At 43.4% G+C, this 18,328-nt stretch overlaps 1 protein-coding gene across 5 annotated transcripts in view; it reads left to right on the top strand.

The window, feature by feature from the left end:
- Positions 1 to 18,328, top strand: part of PATJ (PATJ crumbs cell polarity complex component) — a 193,764-nt gene that overhangs the window by 4,224 nt on the left and 171,212 nt on the right. For all 5 annotated transcript variants that reach the window (XM_040408093.1, XM_040408092.1, XM_040408091.1 and 2 more), the window contains exons 2-5: positions 9,374 to 9,427; positions 10,014 to 10,195; positions 11,736 to 11,939; positions 15,238 to 15,377. In XM_040408093.1, coding sequence (XP_040264027.1) covers positions 9,406 to 9,427; positions 10,014 to 10,195; positions 11,736 to 11,939; positions 15,238 to 15,377 — 548 coding nt within the window. In that variant the 5' untranslated portion in view covers positions 9,374 to 9,405. The remainder of the gene's footprint in view (positions 1 to 9,373; positions 9,428 to 10,013; positions 10,196 to 11,735; positions 11,940 to 15,237; positions 15,378 to 18,328) is intronic.

Below are 18,328 nucleotides of genomic sequence, written 5' to 3'. Positions count from 1 at the left end.
CAAAAAATAAAATCTCACATGAACTCCCCATACCCCTCACGGAATCCAAATGCGTAAAATTTTTTAGACATTTATATTCCAGACTTCTTCTCACGCTTTAGGGCCCCTAGAATGCCAGGGCAGTATAAATACCCCACATGTGACCCCATTTCGGAAAGAAGACACCCCCAGGTATTCCGTGAGGGGCATATTGAGTCCATGAAAGATTGAAATTTTTGTCCCAAGTTAGCGGAACGGGAGACTTTGTGAGAAAAAAATAAAAAATATCAATTTCCGCTAACTTGTGCCAAAAAAAAAAAATTTCTATGAACTCGCCATGCCCCTCATTGAATACCTTGGGGTGTCTTCTTTCCAAAATGGGGTCACATGTGGGGTATTTATACTGCCCTGGCATTCTAGGGGCCCCAAAGCGTGAGAAGAAGTCTGGTATCCAAATGTCTAAAAATGCCCTCCTAAAAGGAATTTGGGCCCCTTTGCGCATCTAGGCTGCAAAAAAGTGTCACACATCTGGTATCGCCGTACTCAGGAGAAGTTGGGCAATGTGTTTTGGGGTGTCATTTTACATATACCCATGCTGGGTGAGATAAATATCTTTGTCAAATGCCAACTTTGTATAAAAAAATGGAAAAAGTTGTCTTTTGCCAAGATATTTCTCTCACCCAGCATGGGTATATGTAAAAAGACACCCCAAAACACATTCCCCAACGTCTCCTGAATACGGCGATACCAGATGTGTGACACTTTTTTGCAGCCTAGGTGGGCAAAGGGGCCCACATTCCAAAGAGCACCTTTCGGATTTCACTCGTCAATTTTTACAGAATTTGATTTCAAACTCCTTACCACACATTTGGGCCCCTAGAATGCCAGGGCAGTATAACTACCCCACAAGTGACCCCATTTTAGAAAGAAGAGACCCCAAGGTATTCGCTGATGGGCATAGTGAGTTCATGGAAGTTTTTATTTTTTGTCATAAGTTAGTGGAATATGAGACTTTGTATGAAAAAAATAAAAAATAAATAAATCAGCATTTTCCACTAACTTGCGACAAAAAATAAAAAATTCTAGGAACTCGCCATGCCCCTCACGGAATACCTTGGGGTGTCTTCTTTCCAAAATGGGGTCACTTGTGGGGTAGTTATACTGCCCTGGCATTCTAGGGGCCCAAATGTGTGGTAAGGAGTTTGAAATCAAATTCTGTAAAAAATGACCTGTGAAATTCGAAAGGTGCTCTTTGGAATATGGGCCCCTTTGCCCACCTAGGCTGCAAAAAAGTGTCACACATCTGGTATCTCTGTACTCAGGAGAAGGTGGGGAATGTGTTTTGGGGTGTCATTTTACATATACCCATGCTGGGTGAGAGAAATATCTTGGCAAAATACAACTTTTCCCATTTTTTTATACAAAGTTGGCATTTGACCAAGATATTTATCTCACCCAGCATGGGTATATGTAAAAAGACACCCCAAAACACATTCCCACCTTCTCCTGAGTACGAGAGATACCAGATGTGTGACACTTTTTTGCAGCCTAGGTGGGCAAAGGGGCCCATATTCCAAACAGCACCTTTCGGATTTCACAGGTCATTTTTTACAGAATTTGATTTCAAACTCCTTACCACACATTTGGGCCCCTAGAATGCCAGGGCAGTATAACTACCCCACAAGTGACCCCATTTTGGAAAGAAGACACCCCAAGGTATTCCGTGAGGGGCATGGCGAGTTCCTAGAATTTTTTATTTTTTGTCGCAAGTTAGTGGAAAATGCTGATTTATTTATTTTTTATTTTTTTCATACAAAGTCTCATATTCCACTAACTTATGACAAAAAATAAAAACTTCCATGAACTCACTATGCCCATCAGCGAATACCTTGGGGTCTCTTCTTTCCAAAATGGGGTCACTTGTGGGGTAGTTATACTGCCCTGGCATTCTAGGGGCCCAAATGTGTGGTAAGGAGTTTGAAATCAAATTCTGTAAAAAATGACGAGTGAAATCCGAAAGGTGCTCTTTGGAATGTGGGCCCCTTTGCCCACCTAGGCTGCAAAAAAGTGTCACACATCTGGTATCTCTGTATTCAGGAGAAGTTGGGGAATGTGTTTTGGGGTGTCTTTTTACATATACCCATGCTGGGTGAGATAAATATCTTGGTCAAATGCCAACTTTGTATAAAAAAAATGGGAAAAGTTGTATTTTGCCAAGATATTTCTCTCACCCAGCATGGGTATATGTAAAATGACACCCCAAAACACATTCCCCACCTTCTCCTGAGTACAGAGATACCAGATGTGTGACACTTTTTTGCAGCCTAGGTGGGCAAAGGGGCCCATATTCCAAGGAGCACCTTTCGAATTTCACAGGTCATTTTTTACAGAATTTGATTTTCAAACTCCTTACCACACATTTGGGCCCCTAGAATGCCAGGGCAGTATAACTACCCCACAAGTGACCCCATTTTGGAAAGAAGAGACCCCAAGGTATTTCGTGATGGGCATAGTGAGTTCATGGAAGTTTTTATTTTTTGTCACAAGTTAGTGGAATATGAGACTTTGTAAGAAAAAAAAAAAAAAAAATCATCATTTTCCGCTAACTTGTGACAAAAAATAAAAAGTTCTATGAACTCACTATGCCCATCAGCGAATACCTTAGGGTGTGTACTTTCCGAAATGGGGTCATTTGTGGGGTTTTTCTACTGTCTGGCCATTGTAGAACCTCAGGAAACATGACAGGTGCTCAGAAAGTCAGAGCTGCTTCAAAAAGCGGAAATTCACATTTTTGTACCATAGTTTGTAAACGCTATAACTTTTACCCAAACCATTTTTTTTTTACCCAAACATTTTTTTTTTATCAAAGACATGTAGAACAATAAATTTAGAGCAAAATTTCTATATGGATCTCGTTTTTTTTGCAAAATTTTACAACTGAAAGTGAAAAATGTCATTTTTTTGCAAAAAAATCGTTAAATTTCGATTAATAACAAAAAAAGTAAAAAGGTCAGCAGCAATGAAATACCACCAAATGAAAGCTCTATTAGTGAGAAGAAAAGGAGGTAAAATTCATTTGGGTGGTAAGTTGCATGACCGAGCAATAAACGGTGAAAGTAGTGTAGGTCAGAAGTGTAAAAAGTGGCCTGGTCTTTCAGGGTGTTTAAGCACTGGGGGCTGAGGTGGTTAACATAATGTTAAAAGTTCATTTTCGGCTAAAAGAAAAGTCCGTTTTCTACAACAAAGGTACAGTTTTTAAGTTCTGGGTGGATCATTTAACACTATTTGATCAGTCTAATATGCCCAAATGTGGTGACAGACTCCCTTTAAATTTTTAGTCGCCAAATTTAAAATGCATACCTTATTTTTCGCTTTATAAGACGCACCTGAATGTAAGACGCACCCCAGGTTTAGAGGAGGAAAATAATTTAAAAAAAATATTTTCAACCAAAAGGTTGGCTAAAACATGTGCATACCTATGGATGAAGGGGGTTATAGTAATATAATATAAACACTGTCCATTGTACCGTAATTCACCCCTCATCCATAGGAATGCAGTACATGGGTGTGTTCCTATAGATGAGGGGGCTTATGGTCACATGTAATATACACAGGTCAATTATGGTACAATCCCTGGACAGTGTTAATATTAAATGTGACTATAACCCTCCTCATCCATAGAAATTCACCCATACACTGCTGCACATGGGTGTATTCCTATGAATGAGGGGGGTTATAGTCACATTTAATGCAAACACTTAGGCCAATAATAGTACAGCTCCTGGACAGTGTTTATTATATTAAATGTGACTATAACCCCCCTCATCCTAAAGAGTGCGCCCATGTGCTGCAGTACATGGGCGTCTTCCTATAGATGAGCAGAGGTCATAGCCATATGTAATACGTATTTGTCCAGGTCGGCCTTCTTTATATCCAGGCTGTCACTCCCTCAGGTAGAGACAGCCCAGTAGTCCCAGGGGAAAGCAGCGCTGACTCGGGGGGGGCCGGAGGTTCAGTAGTGACGAGCAGTCGGGCAACTGACTAAACCGATTGGTGGAGGTGGCGGAGCAGCAGTTCCCGCCGTGCTCAGCATATAGGGCCGCGTCACAGTAGGGGAGGGAGCTGTGGTTCGGAGGACAGCACCGCGTCAGTGCAGACTGAGCGCTCACACGTCCTAATAAATATGCGTGCTGGCGGCATTTAGCTTCAATGACCGCCGCCCGCCCCACACTTCCTACTAGAGGGCGCCGCCTCACATTATTAACACTGGAGGTGCGTCTCTAGATAACAGCCTGCAATGCGACTGTTATATTTTGGGCACGTTCGCTTTATAAGACGCATTGACTTAAGTGCGTCTTATAAAGCGAAAAATACGGTAAATTATAATTTAAAAAAAGACCTGGAGGAGAAGATGAGACGCAGGTCACAGAGGTGAGCCAGCTCTACATATAATATAATACAGCACCACATACCTCTTCCTTCCAGTGACATCTCCTGTCATGTAGATCTTCTCTTTCCTCTTCTCCTCCGTTTGCCCCAGACCGCCATGACTAATTCTTTCAGCCGCATCTCGTCTCTACAGAGTTTGTTACACAGACGTTAGGTTTCTCATAATTGGGGTCATTTATCAAAATGGGGTAAAGTAGAACTGGCTTCGGTGCCCATAGCAACCAATCAGATTCCACCTTTCATTTTCAAAAGGAGCTGTCTAAAACTAAAAGTGGAATCTGGTTGCTATGGGCAACTAAGCCAGTTCTACTTTACACCAGTTTGATAAATGACCCCCAAATGTCCCCATAGTGTCTACAGCAATTATAATGTCCCCTAGAGCGCCCCCAGAAATAATAACACCCTATATTGTGCTCCAGGTAATAATGCCTGTATAATGTCCCCTTGTAAGGCCTCTTTCACATGACCGTTATTTTTTTCAGTTTACGGTCCGTATACGGAACCATTCATTTCAATGGTTTCGCAAAAAAACGGAATGTACTCCGTTTCCGTATTTCCGTTTCGTTGAAAGATAGAACATGTCCTATTATTGCCTGCAAATCACGTTCCGTGGCTCCATTCAAGTCAATGGTTTCGCAAAAAAAAAAATTTAACGCATACGGAAATGCATCCGTATGTCTTCCGTATCCGTTCTGTTTTTGCGGAACCATCTATTGAAAATTTTATGCCCAGCCCAATTTTTTTCTATGTAATTACTGTATAATGTATATGCCATACGGAAAAACGGAACAGAAACGAAAACACAATGGAAACAAAAAACGGAACAACGGGGTATTAATTTCCCCCACACTAGTAATTTCCCCCCGCACTGTCCCTTCAGTAATATTCTCCTGTGCCCCCCAGTAATGTCCCCCAAAGTTGGCACACAATAAAAATAAAAGCTAATACTTACCTGTGTCCCAGTCAGCGCTTACTCGTAGATGGTAGGCAGGCGCGCTGCGCGCACACGTTAGTGTGCTGCGTCCGGGCACAGGCACGCGATGACGTCATCACGACCGCTTGCGCCGGGATCTTACTACCGCATAGGTTTCAGGCCTACTAGGCCTGAAGCCTATATTGGTTATCGGGGGGGGGCAGGGAACTATGCGCTCCCGTGCCCCGCCGTAGTTTGTGTGTGTTTGGGTCAGCGTTGGGGGGGGGGGGGCCCCCAGCGATACAGACCCAAACGCCCCAATTATAATCCGCCACTGATTGTACCCAGTGTAGACAATCCTCTGAGAGCTAAACACATCAGCAGCACTGATCTCTCCTGTCCTGATAGTTTGTTACAATGTATCAGTCTGGAGTCAAGTCATTGAATATTGTCTGGACCAGATACAATTGTAACAAACCCTCAGCTGTGAGGTGTTAGATTTGTATATGTTTTCTACCTCAATGTAAACAGGGATGTTCCTGTTCACTGACTGCAAGCAGAAATCTTGACAATGTTGGTTAATTAAAGCAAAATATATTAGAAAGTTGCAGAACTTTCCATTATACAGTAATAAAGGGACATTTAACAAAAAAATCCTATTTCTGAGCTGTGTGCAGTGACCACGTTGTGCAGTGACCACGGCCGAGTCCTCCCAGTCCCCCAGGTTTGATTGGTCATTGTGCAATTCCTCTTTGGTCTCTCGCTGTCTTGCTGCTGCCGTGTACATTGTCATCCATGACCTGACGCGCTGTCACCATAGACGTCACCTCAGTAGGGTTATGCCATCGGGAAGGGTCTGGCTTCTCTGTAGTCCTGTGGAATCTATTGTGATACCATTTTATTAGGGAGTTGCTATTCATGCAGTTATCTGGGATCTTCAGCTTTCCTGTACTGCTACCTGCACACGTTGTGGACGATGTGTGTTTTTTCTGCACAGATTCTTGTGTTGAAAAACTGCATCAAAGTGAATGATATGTGATAAATCTCGGTCACATGGCCTTGGCGCAGCTCTGTCCTATGTAATACCAAGCATGGCCACTATGCAATGTACGGCGCTGTCCTTGGTAAGCTGTGAAGAGACCGGAGCTCCTCTTCAAACCTGCCGGTCTGATATTGATGAATATCCCAAGGGGTCTCCATTAATATCAGATTCCTGGATAACCCTTTTATGTGTTCTGGTAGGATCGCATGTCCCCGTTCAGTGAAAATTGCTTAGAATGCAATTCCCTAATATAAGATCCAATATTTGGAGCTTCGGTGCCTTCCCCTTATCTGCGTATGACTGCGGCAGTCATCACATTAACAGGCTGCAATCCTTTCACAACCATCTGTTCTCCGCACTCGCTCCGTGGAGCTTTACTCCCAGTGATTCCTAAATTTTGGTGCAAAACTGATCCTTAGGCCTATTGCACACGACCGTATGGCTTTTTCAGTGTTTTGCGGTCCGTTTTTCACGGATCCGTTGTTCCGTTTTTTGTTTCCGTTGTGTTTCCGTTTTTCCGTTCCGTTTTTTCCGTATGGCATATACAGTATACAGTAATTACATAGATAAAATTGGGCTGGGCATAACATTTTCAATAGATGGTTCAGCAAAAAACGGAACGGAAACGGAAGACATACGGATGCATTTCCGTATGTGTTCCGTTTTTTTTGCAGACCCATTGACTTGAATGGAGCCACGGACTGTGATTTGCGGGCAATAATAGGACATGTTCTATGTTAAAACGGAACGGAAAAACGGAAATACGGAAACGGAATGCATACGGAGTGGTTGAATGGTTCCGTATATGGACCGTATACGGAACGCAAAAAACGGCCAGTAAATGGGGAAAAAAAAACGGCCGTGTGCATGAGGCCTTAGAGCTTGTTCACATGGGGGGAGTTTTTATGTGTTTTTTTTTTCTTGAAGGGTGGATTTTTCTCAGACTTTTTAATATATTTTTTGTTCTGTAATTTATCCAAATGTCCAAGATCTCTGCTTACTGTCAGGGAATACAAAACATGCTTGTTTACTTTCAACACCTAGTAAAATGTCTCCTTATGGCCTCATGCACACGACCGTTGTTTTATTCCGTGTCCGTTGTGCCGTTTTTCGTGTTTTTCTGCGGACCCATTGACTTTCAATGGGTCCGTTGAAAACTCTGCTAATGCACCGTTTGTCATCCGCGTCCGTGGTTCCAGTCCGTCAAAAAAATATAACCTGTCCTATTATTTTCACGGAAAACGGTTTGCGGACCCATTCAAGTCAATGGGACCGCTAAAAAACACGGAGGCACACAAGATTGTCGTCCGCGTCCGTTTTTTTCCTATCATTTGCATGGCAAACCTGTCTTAGATTTTTTTTACTTTCCTTCATGTCTCCAAAAATAAAGGAAGACACACGGAAACAAAAACGGATCACGGAACAACGGAACCCCATTTTACGGAACACAAAAACGGTCGTGTGCATGAGGCCTATGTCTCCTTATGACCCAGCCTCGCTGTTCGTCACAATGTATCAGTCTAGGCCACTTGTACTAAACCTATACTGGTATATATTGTGACAAGCCTATCTGCCCTGTTAACAGCACTCTCGTCTTGCTACTTCTCACAGCTGAGAGTTTGCTACAGTGCTTCCAGTCTGGGTTATCCTTTATAAAGGGGTACTCTCACCTAGGACATTTATGGCATGTCTACAGGATATGCTATAACTGTCTGATAGACATACGTTTTATCTCTAGAACCAGCACCTATGGGGAGAATGAGGGTCCCCCCGACCCCCTGGACACGGCTGCTCGTGTTCGTGGCTCCCTTCTGTGGGAGTCGGGGACACACCTGAGAGAAGCTCAGAGGACCCCGTTCTCCATGTAGGTGCTGGTCCTAGAGGTGGGACTCACATCTATGCAGGCTCAGACTGGCCCACAGGGGAATAGGTGAATCCCCCGGTGGGCCCCTGACAAAGGTGGGCCCCCGGCCCAGCATATCAACCAGCCTATATCCATATAAAAAGTGGGTAGATTATTTGAAAAAAATACCCAGTTAATTATTATAGATGCTTCAGGTGGATACAGAAGCAGGCCAACTAGTATCCCCTTACCCCAGGAACCTGCCTTGCTGCAGGGACCCCAATCCTGAGCCGAGACCCTATGTGAGCTTCATAGTGGTCCCCAGAATGAATGTTACTGATGGGCTTTAGGCCTCCCAGTCCGACACCGCATCTATGATACATCTATGACATGGTGCAGATTTGAAAGCCAAACTGCAGGTCAATGCACCCAGCAGATTTTTATTTTTATTTTATTTTTTGCAGCTCGTGGATGAAATTTTGTAAACGCTCATCCACTTTACTGCTCCTGTCATACACTGGATTTTAGATCTGCAATTCCACGAAAATTCGCAGTTTATCAACCATGTGCGAACATGCCCTTGAAGGGCTTTTACAGGCGCTCGATTGCTTATAAAAATAAAAAAGGCTGGAATAATTCTCCGGCACAACCCTTAGGCCCCTTTCACACAAGTGAGTTTTCTGCACGGGTGCAATGCGTGACGTGAACGCGTGACGTGAACGCATAGCACCCGCACTGAATCCTGATCCATTCATTTCAATGGGTCTGTTTATTTATTTTTTCACGCATCAGTTCTGCGTTGCGTGAAAAATCGCCGCATGTTCTATATTCTGCGTTTTTCACGTAGCCCTGGCCCCATAGAAGTGAATGGGGCGTCAGTGAAAAACGCATTGCATCCGGAAGCAAGTGCGGGTGCGATGCGTTTTTCACTGATGGTTGATAAGAGATGTTGTTTGTAAACCTTCAGTTTTTTATCACACGCGTGAAAAATCACGCGCATTGCACCCGCGCGGAAAAAGCTGAACAATTGAACGAAAACTGACTTGCTTGCAAAATGCTGCGATTTTCACTGAACGCATCCAGACCTATCCGTCACGCTCGTGTGAAAGAGGCCTTAGCCATAGTTTTTTCTCGTCTTTCCTCGCAGATTTCCAGAGTGGATCCTCCGCAGCTGTGAAGATGCCAGAATTTCTTGACACAGGTAAAGATCTGGAATTTTTGTTTCACGGACTCATTCCAATAATTGTGTTTTTATTTTATTTATTTTTTCATCAAGGACCAGTTGTAGTTCTTATTGTCACCATTTTGGGGTGTATGTAATGTATTGATGACCTTTTATTCATTTTTTATGTACTAGGTTTTTTGGGAGGGGATAGAATAAAAATCTGCAATTCTGCTATTTATGTTTTGTGTGTTTTTTTTACACCATAGACCGCATTATATAAATAATGTATTCATTTAATTCTATGTATTAGTGATTTAAGATGGTTTTTTTAAATTTATTTTTTACATGGGAGTGGGGAAAAACTCTATTATATTATGCTATATAATAATGCTATATAATGTAATATTATAATGCTTTTAAGGGGTTTAAAGCGGAATGACAGCTGTATATTACAGCCTATGGCATGGACACTACCCCCCCCCCCCCCCCCCCCCCCCCCCCAAACCTGCTGGGTGTACCATTATGTTCAAGTTGTTATGTTGGTCCTAATGCAAAAATCAACTTACTGGTACACCTATCTTCGGTAAAGGGGGATTCGGTGCTGACGATGATCTTGTTTTAGGCATGGTCTCCGTGGACAAGCAGAAAGTTCTGCAAATCACTGACCGTCTGCAGAAGAAACTGAAAGACAAGGGCGAGCTCTCGCACCATGAGAAGATGTGTATCCTGCGCGATACGCTGGCGAGCCCGCTGTTTAACCAGATCCTGACCGTGCAGCAGTCAATCAAACAACTGAAGGAACAGGTAGGCGGGGGGGGGGGGGGGGGGGCGGTTATCGTCTCGCATGACCCCCACAGGGTCAACAGTCTTGGCAACCAAGGGGGAGATTGGCGTAAATTGTGTCAAACATGGAGCGCAGGAGGCGGCGGCGTAGTTGCAGTAAACCTGTTATGTGCACCTTACTGCTGCAGAACCTCCATTTCCATCGTCTAGGAGCTAATTTTAAGAAGGTCAACCTGGGAGGGTGAACAGCAGATCGGGGCAAAAAAGTGAGCGGCCTTTTCGACCCAAGACCCCCTAAATATATTCAGACATCATATATTAATATTAGACCCCAAACCAAACTCTCAAATTTATATCTGACCTGATCAGATCTCGGTATTGATATTAGACCCCAGACTGGACTCCTAAATTAATTTCAGACCACAGATGTCCTTAATATGTTCAGACCCTCTATGTTAATTTCACTCCCCTATAGTCAATTTAGACCAAACCCTTTAATTAATTTCAGACCCCCTAAATATATTCCGGACTCCTATATCATCAGACAATAGACACTCTAAATATATGCAGCCCTCTATTTTAATACTAGACCCCAGAGAAGACCCCCCTATATTTAGACCACTAGATTAATTTCAGACCCCAGATCAGTCCCCTGTAATAATATCAAATCCCAAACCAGACCCCCTATTCAAACCTCTTATATTGCCACCAGGCCAGACCCCGATGCAGGCGTTTACGAGTATATTAATTTCAGACCACAGAGAAGAATCTGCAAATATATATTCTGACCCTCTATATTAAGGTCAGACCCCTGTATCAATTTTTGATCACTAAATTAAGTTCAGACCCCAGACCAGTCCCCTTTACCATTATGGGACCTCAGAGGGGTCTCCTATATTACTGTCGGACCCCAGACCAGACCCCTATATTAATATTGGACCTCAGACCAAGCCCCTTAAAAATATTTTTACATTACCTGGGTTCCGGGAAAAGGGTCAGTATAAACACTGTATCATTGGGGGAACACTTAATTTGACATATCTATCTTGAGCAAAACTTGAATTGAATTTTCCTCTTGGAGCAGATTGTCTTATTGCCTTCCTCTGGATCAATAGCAGGGAAAAAAATTCTAAGATTTACCCCTCTCTCATCTTTTCATCCACATCCTTCCCTTGGATTAACTTGGTGGAAATATTTATATATTTTTTCCAACCGTACTAGCCATGTAACAAATCACAAGCACAAAACACACAGGAGGTGTGAAATAATGCAACTTCAGAGATAAAGTGAGCAGAATTTTGAATGCAGCTCCGGAGGTAATAGGAGTATATAACTCATGAACTATTTGGGTTTGGTACTAGTTATAACCTGAACTGGTTATGTCTAACTAACCGTATGAGATAACGTTGATGAGAGAGAAAAATCTGCAATTCATTAATTCTTAGAGATCCTGGAAATATTTTATATCTGTAATTGCAGCCTCTTTAATGTGAATTTTCAGCTTTATTACTCGTAATGTGGATTTTAATTAATTTGGCTGGAATCAATTGTATTTCTCCAGCTGAATCGCATGCCAGCCGACCGTTCTGCAGAATTTGATTTCACAAAGAAAGGCTTATTGGTATTTGAAGCCGACTCCTCGGCCCACTTGGGGAACAAGAGCAACTCTTTGTCCTTTGACAACTTCGTCTCGTCTAGATTTCCTCTCCTCAACCCCAACTCGGGCGCAGATGAGTTCACCAGAAAAATTCAGCAGCTGGCCGAGGTGAGTGACGCTCTGTCCGCATCTCATCCTGAAATTTAAAAAAAAAAATGGCGGAGCTTAAAAAAAATGTAACAATAAAACAAAAATAAGAATGAAGATATATATATATATTTTTAAACATTTGTTTTATTTTGTTTTCAGTGCAGGAAAATACTACTAAGGGAGTTTTATCAGTTGAATTTGGTGCTGATACAACAACGCCAAGTGGCCTCTCAGTAACCACCTCTCATGTTCCTTTTTAGCATGGTTACGGCTATAAACCACAGCTTCCCACTGAAAACAATACGCAGTGGTTTATGCATGGCCACCCGGCAATTTCTTTAAACAGAAATTGCACCAAATCAGCTGGTAAAAAAAAACTCAGTGTGAACATCCCTTTAAGAGGTAATTTATCAAGTCTATATGCTACTTTGCTGGAGTGCAAATGTATTAATTTTTTGTATTAGTTTGTTTGTTTTTCTGTGGCATCTTGCAACTTTTAGTACATTAATCATGGCCTAAGTTCTACCTGAAATGTACACCAGCCCGTACCTGGAAATTATTTTGAGGGTCCGCCTTCACGTAGGTTCTTTAAGAATTAGGAAGCTTATAAATATGGAAACCGGAACAATAAAAAAAAATAAAAACAACCACTGTAGCTAGTGATCTACTCCAGATCTAGATAGGGTGTCTGCTGAACTTCATGGACCATGGGAGGGCCCCATTATCGTGTCAGAACCTGAGACCACCATTGGATCCTTTTGTACATTCAAACCCTTAGGCCCCTTTCACAAGAGTGAGTATTCCGCGCGGATGCGATGCGGGAGGTGAACGCATTGCACCCGCACTGAATCCAGACCCATTCATTTCTATGGGGCTGTTCACATGAGCGGTGATTTTCACGCATCACTTGTGCGTTGCATGAAAATCGCAGCATGCTCCTCTTTGTGCGTTTTTCACACAACGCAGGCCCCATAGAAGTGAATGGGGTTGCGTGAAAATCGCAAGCATCCGCAAGCAAGTGCGGATGCGGTGCGATTTTCACACACAGTTGGTAGGAGACGATCGGGATGGAGACCCGATCATTATTATTTTCCCTTATAACATGGTTATAAGGGAAAATAATAGCATTCTGAATACAGAATGCATAGTAAACTAGCGCTGGAGGGGTTAAAAAAAATTAATTTTTTTTTAACTCACCTTAATCCACTTAATCGCGGAGCCGGCATCTCCTTCTGTCTCCTTTTGTTGAATAGGACCTGTGGTGAGCATTAAGTACAGTTACAGGACCTTTGATGACGTCACTCCGGTCATCACATGGTAAGTCACATGATCTTTTACCATGGTGATGGATCATGTGATGACCGGAGTGACGTCATCAAAGGTCCTGGAATGAATGCTCAGCACAGAAGGAGACAGACGAGATGCCGGCAGCGCCAGCAAGTGGAGTAAGGTGAGTTAAAAAAAAAAATATTATTTTTTTTTTTACCCCTCCAGCGCTAGTTTACTATGCATGCTGTATTCAGAATGCTATTATTTTCCCTTATAACCATGTTATAAGGGAAAATAATAATGATCGGGTCCCCATCCCGATCGTCTCCTACCAACTGTGCGTGAAAATCGCACCGCATCCGCACTTGCTTGCGGATGCTTGCGATTTTCACGCAACCCCATTTACTTCTATGGGGCCTGCGTTGCGTGAAAAACGCAGAATATAGAGCATGCTGCGATTTTCACGCAACGCACAAGTGATGCGTGAAAATCACCGCTCATGTGAACAGCCCCATAGAAATGAATGGGTCGGTATTCAGTGCGGGTGCAATGCGTTCAACTCGCGCATCGCATCCGCATGGAATACTCGCCCGTGTGAAAGGGGCCTTAGGATTTCTCCCCACGGATACAGGTGAGGGCGTGCTTTTTACTCATGTAGATCTGCGACCACATTACTCGCTTTCTGGAAGGGTCTAGAGCTCAGTTCCCAGACCCTAACTCCCATCACCCCACTGCTACATGAGCTGAATGTAATGATACCATTCACTTACTGATCTGTTGCTTCATTCTTGAGGAAAAGTCCTTTTAATCCATATGCAAATGAGCTGTTAAGTGCACTGAGGGTGGAGCCAAGCCACTCTGTGCACCCTTGCTCCTCCTGCTTCCTCTGTCAGCCCCTCCCTCTCCTTCCTGATTGACAAGGCCAGATTCCTGCTCAGTCATTGTATCTGGTTGTGTCGATCAAGACTGAGAGGGAGGGGCTGGCACAGGAAGCAGGGGGAGCAAGGGTGCTTGGGCCCTCCCTCTGTGCACTTAACTGCTCATTTGCATATGTATTCAAGTGTATTCCTCCAGAATGAAGCAACCAATAGCTAAGCGAAAAGTATCTTTATATTCAGCTGAGCTAGCCCTGCAAGGCTTTGTGCCTGGTATAACAGGAAATAACTGGTTCCCAATGATGTTCTTCTTGATTGCAGGATCGGGAACATGCAGAAAAATAACACTCCATTCCCATGCCTGTATCCCTCCTGACTTAATTGATGTCACACAGGCTGGGACAGTCCTCACAAGTCACATCCAGCGCATGCGCAGGGAAGCAGGGTTTACTGGCCTAGGCATCATCTGCGCATGCGCTGGAGGTGGCTTGTGATGAGCCTGTGGGACATCACTCATATAGGAGGGATACCGGCTTGCATGATTTGTTGTCTCTATCCCACGTGGGTTTTTTTTCTGCATGTTCCCGTAGCTGGAATCGAGAAGAACATCATTGGGAACCTGTTACTGTCCTGGATGACAAGTTGCTGATAGTTTAGGTGCCTAAATCATGCTGACATTTCCCCTTGAAGGAAGTCTGGATGACCCCATAAACCACATGGAATGTTTTTGTGTTGTCCTCTAATTAAAGTAATTTAAAAAATAAAGGATATAATAGCGGAGAGCCTCCGAGGAGCACGAAGTCACAAGTTCATTATTTCCAGCTAAAATAATGAGGAATCTGTGCAGACGAACAGCATTTAATTCTGCCCTTGTTTAAGCGGGAACTTATCGTACAACTTTATTTAGCTGGAGAATGAAGTGTGAAAAGAGTTGGGAAATTCCCCGAGGTTTTTCGGCGCAGCGCGGACTGCATGTGGTGCTCTCTGTTTCACGGAAAGTAATGAAGTGAGATCCTCCGCAGAATTAATTTATTATCTAAGTGCTGAGTTTGTTCTGTCTTACAGGATATAAATTTCTCCTAGTTCAGCGCTCTCTCCGGAGCAGATTGAACGCGCTGGCAGAGACATCGTCTCAACAAATCAAAACTCTATTTGTTTTTGTTTTTCATTAGGGCAGGCAAATTGAATATATAGATATCGAAAAACCTCCTGTAGGAGGCCTCGGATTCAGCGTCGTTGCGCTCAAGAATCCTAGTGTGGGAGATGGCGGGGTGTTTATCAAGGGGGTTCAGGCTGGGAGCCTTGCAGACAGGTAAGATTTAAATGCATTGTTTTCGGTTTTTACATTTTTTTTAATGTAATTTATTCTTTATTTACTTTATAAAAAAAAACTTTTTTTGCTAAATTTTTTTCATGTACCTTATGTTTTCATGTATAGATTGTTATTCTTATTTTTTTATTTATTTTAGATCTCATTATTTGTATTATTTTTTGCATTTTTAATGTTTATTAATTTTCTAATTGCATTTTCTTTCATGTATTTTATTTTAATTTCATTTTTATTGTTTTAACACGTTTTAACCCTTTCAGTACCAGGCCACTTTTCACCTCAAGGCCTCATGCAGACGACCGTATGGGTTTTGCAGGTTCCCAACCAGCCTTGATGTCCTCTTCCAGAGAGGACTCCCATCCTCAGCCCCCCTCGGTTGTCGCCACGTATTGTACGTGCGCCCGTTATAATAACAAGTTGCCATGCGATCAGCCTGAACCTGTTTGTGCGCAGTGCCTTGCCCCCAGACCCTATAAGGACGCCCTGACCAGCCCTTCTGTGTCGGTTCCTCCTAAACCTTTGGAACGCTTTTACTTATCCAAGCCATTCTGAGATTGTTTTCTCGTGACACATTGTACTTCATGACAGTGGTAAATTTGAGTCAATATATTTCACCTTTATTTATAAAATAATCCAAAATTTACAAAAAAATTTTGAAAAATTCACAATTTTCTAAATTTCTCTACTTTTAAGACAGATAGTGATACCTCATAAAATGGTTATCAATCAACATTCCCCATATGTCTGCTTTATGTTGGCATAATTTAGTAAATGTCATTTTATTTTTTTTAGGACGTTAGAAGGCTTGGGCCGAATGCACACGGCCATGTTTCACGGCCGTGAGCGGTCCGTGGTAACACGGGCTGGATTCCTGCTGAGAGCAGGAGTGCACGGCGTCATCGGTTGCTATGACGCTGTGCGCTTCCTGCTGCCGCCGCAGTACAGTAATACTCTGGTATAGATCATACCAGTGTATTACTGTACTGCGGCGGCAGAAGAAAGCGCACGGCATCATAGCAACCAATGACGCTCTCAGCAGGAATCCAGCCCGTGTTACCACGGACCGCTCACGGCCGTGTGCATTCGGCCTTAGAAGCTATTTTTCAAATTTTTTTTTTTTTTTAACAAAATTTCCCAAACCATTTTTTTAAGCACCAATTCAGTTATAAAGCGATTTTGAGGGGCTTACATAATGGAAACCATCCATAAATTACCCCATTTTAGAAACTACACCCCTCAAATTATTCAAAACTGATGTTACAAACTTTGTTAACCCTTGAGGTGTTCCACAAGAATTAAAAGAAAATGGAGGTGAAATTTTGAACACAACAAGGGTTAACAGCAAAATAAACCTCAATATATATTATACTGAATCTGCAGTTTACAGAAATACCCCATATGTGACGGTAAACTGCTCTATGGGCACGTAGCAGTGGTCAGAAGGAAAGGAGCGCCATAGGGATTTTGGAGGCAGATTTCGCTAGAATTGTTTTTAGGGACCATTTTGTAATTGAAGAGACCCTGACGTACCCCTACAGTGGAAACCCTCAAAAAGTGACTTTGACCCCCTAAGCATTTTACATTTTGACCCCCTTGGATGTAAAAATGGAAAGTTTTGTTTCTTCCAATAAAATGTTGCTTTAGCCCCAAATTTTTCATTTTCACAAGGGGTAACAGGATAAAAAGCACCCTATAATTTGTTACCCATTTTCTCCTGAATACGGCAACACCCCATATGTTGTGGTAAACTGCTGTGGCGGCACATGGCAGGACTCAGAACGGAAGGAGCGCCATATGGCTTCTGCAGCGCAGATTTTGATGGATAGGTGTATGGGTGCCATTGGTTTTTATTTTTTAAGTGATTGTCTTATGTGGGGGCTCATTTTTTGTGGGATGAGGTGATGCATCTTGGGGTGCATAACACTTTTTGATCGCTTGGTATTAAACCTTTTGTGAGGCAAGGTTGAAAAAAAATGGCTGTTTTGGCATAGTTTTTTTCAAATTTCTTTTTACAGCATTCACCTGAAGGGGAATATAATGTGATATCTTTATAGAGCAGGTTGTTACGGATGCGGCTATACCTAATGTCTATCATTTTTATAGGCCGCACCTTATCTGCCCTGCCCTTGGGCCCCTGGTGCTCCGTTTGCCCCTAAGCATCACTTTTCTCCCCAGGAGCCCCCACACCTGTTTTTTTTTTCCTTCCGGAGGGACCCCGGTCTTTCGCGGTTGCGTTTCGCAGACGGCGCTCCTTTTCTGGCTCCATTAATCGAGGCCTTTTCCTCGCCTAGGCCGCATCCTTCTCACGCCCCCCCTGCTTCCCAGGCCTTTTTCTTGGCCCCTCTCCACTTCTCTCGGTTCTGGGGAGGGGTCTCCATTCCCCCTTCCTATCCCAGTGAAGTGCGGACTTTTGCCTGGGGGCAGAGTTTGATTTGTTCTTGCTACCGGTAGTTCTTCTTCTGGGCCTCCATCTTAACAGCTCTCCTGAGGGACGCTTTCCAATCTCTCCTGCAGCCATCCTGGCACTCCCTGCGACTGCTGCAGCACCTCTTCGGGGACACAGCACCTGGGGTCCAGTAGGACAGCCTCTGGCTGGCTGCTTTTCCTTTTTTTCAGGTTCCCAACCAGCCTTGATGTCCTCTTCCAGAGAGGACTCCCATCCCCAGCCCCCCTCGGGGTCGCCACGTGTTATACGTGCGCCCATTGTAATAACAAGTTGCCATGCAGTCAGCCTGAACCTGTTTGTGCTCATTGCCTTGCCCCCAGACCCTATAAGGACGCCCTGACCAGCCCTTCTGTGTCGGTTCCTTCGGTGCCTCCTAAAAGGGCTTCTTCCCTGTCCCAAGCCATAGGGAACCTTGCCCGACTCTCCCAATCCATGGTTAAGTCGCTGGACCGCTTACTTGCCAAAATTGTGCCACCTCCCAGGGACT

This window comes from Bufo bufo, chromosome 9 (assembly GCF_905171765.1).
Source record: "Bufo bufo chromosome 9, aBufBuf1.1, whole genome shotgun sequence".
Lineage (NCBI taxonomy): Eukaryota > Metazoa > Chordata > Amphibia > Anura > Bufonidae > Bufo > Bufo bufo.
Note: the sequence above shows the minus strand (reverse complement) of the source record. Positions and strands in the feature narration are given on the sequence as shown.